Source organism: Galeopterus variegatus, unplaced genomic scaffold (assembly GCF_000696425.1).
Source record: "Galeopterus variegatus unplaced genomic scaffold, G_variegatus-3.0.2 Scaffold4223, whole genome shotgun sequence".
Classification (NCBI taxonomy): Eukaryota; Metazoa; Chordata; class Mammalia; order Dermoptera; family Cynocephalidae; genus Galeopterus; species Galeopterus variegatus.
In genome coordinates this window covers 177450-179383 of record NW_007730334.1, presented here as the reverse complement: position 1 = coordinate 179383, position 1934 = coordinate 177450, and the positions used below count along the sequence as shown (strand labels likewise).

At 49.6% G+C, this 1934-nt stretch overlaps 1 protein-coding gene across 1 annotated transcript in view; it reads left to right on the top strand.

Moving 5' to 3' along the window:
- Positions 1–1934, top strand: part of IL16 (interleukin 16) — a gene marked incomplete at its 5' end in the record, with an annotated part of 55077 nt that overhangs the window by 4910 nt on the left and 48233 nt on the right. The window contains one exon of the mRNA XM_008587039.1: positions 1379–1521. Within this exon, the coding sequence (XP_008585261.1) occupies positions 1379–1521 (143 nt within the window). The remainder of the gene's footprint in view (positions 1–1378; positions 1522–1934) is intronic.

Sequence of the window (1934 nt, the reverse complement as noted above, 5' to 3'; positions counted from 1 at the left end):
AGGCGGCTGCTGAGAGCAGCTGCCCTGGCAGGGACACTCTCTGAGCCCCGGTGGACCAAGACTCTCCCTTCTCCACTGTGTCCCTGCGCCTTTCCTTGATCCCCTTTTGGGATCTCACATCCTCACAGATGCCCGTTCTTTCCTCTTCTATTCTCAACCTACCCTGGCCAGTGGCTTCCTCTCTTCAGTCTATAAACAAGCTCAAGTCTTTCCCATCCTAAAAATAAAAGCAAACCCCAAACCCTTCTCCATCCTACATTTCCTCTGAACTCCTACCAAGCTTGCTTTTTCCTCTGGGGGAATTTTCTGCAAGAGCCTGTCCACTCACTTGAGCTGAGGGGCACTAGGAAAACCCTGGCCCTCTCTGGGCCTCCAGAGTGACACCCCCAGTGCAATAGCCACATGCAGCTCATCCCAATGGAGATGTATAGGATATGTAAAGACACACTGGGTTCAAAGACTAAGTGCAAGGAAAAAATATCTTATTGATAATTTGATGTATTATGTATAGGTTGAAAGGACAATCCATTGGACTGAATAAAATGTGTTGTTAAAATCGATCTCACCTGTTTCTTTTTACTTTTTCAATGTGGCTGCTAGAACCTTTTAAATGACGTATGTGGCTCACATTATGTTTCAGTTTGGAAGCGCTGCTCTAGACAAGGATGGGTTAAATCAGGTCATCTCTGAAAGTTTTTCCAGCTGTATGCAGCAGAGTTCCTGATTGGATGAAAGGCAGTCTGAGGTTCCCACAAACAAGAGGAAGCCAATTACTTTGCATTTTCTTAGATCCTTGAAGAATCGAGAGTTGCCTCTTTGTGAGCGAAGAGTGTACAAGCCTCTGCGTCAGTGTGTGTGTGTAGGAGGCAGTCAGATCCTTTGGGGAGGTTGGCTGGAGGATTCCTCTTTCCCCCCCGTTTCTGCCCAGTCTCTCCCTGTGGTGGCCACTGGTTTGTACTGGTCCTGAGAACCCTTTGGGCTTTCCTCCTCTTTCTCTGGTTGGGGTTGAAAACTCCCTGGCAGCAGGGACTGGGTTTGATGTAGCATTGTAGTTTCCAGAGAGCCCAGCCCACTGCTTGACATGTAGGAGATGCCTGTCTCCTCTCGCTGAGATGGATCGAGGTAAGATGGAATCGAGAGTCCTGTCCACTCCCTGCAGGACAGAAAGCATGTATGGAGATCACGAAAATGCTGCCCATGTCTTCTACGGCCACCTCTCCCCACCACACACCTGCACTGGGTGTTCAGTGGCTGATGTCCACGTGGGTCCCTGGCTCATGAGGGGCTGGCAGGTGGCAGGGGCTGACCTTGTTCTCAGTTGAGCTTTGTATGTTGGGAGCACAAATGATTTCTTGCCATTTTTCCTCTTCCGCTTTAGGTGTTAATCCCTATTGCACAGGAGAAATGGATTTTCCCATGACCAAGAAATCTGCAGCACCCACAGACAGACAGCCTTATTCTCTCTGTAGTAGCAGGAAGTCCCTCTCTCAACAACTGGACTGTCCAGCAGGAAAGGCTGCGGTAAGAATGGAAGGGGAACCTGGAGGAGAGGGCGAGAAGGGTGGGGTCCAATGTCAGCAGTGGCCGAAGAGGTCGTCCTAGCAGTTTATGTCCCCAGAACTGCAGAGGAGAGGGTCTCCCTTGGTAGGTGTGGCCACCTCTAGGCTGAGACCACACGGGAACTGGTCGTCTCTTGCGCGCCCTCTTGTGCCAGGCACTTGCAACTGCTGCCACCTCTGTGCTATTAGGAGCTAATAAGTAGAGGACACTCCTGTGCAGACTCTGAACTACAGCTCTATGTGGGTCGCTTTATTCCATAGTCACAATAACCTTAAGAGGTAGATGAAGGAGCTGGGACTGGGACAAATTAAGTAATTTATGGAAGTTCCCATTGCTAATAAGAAACACGGCTGGGACTTGAAGTCAGATCTTTA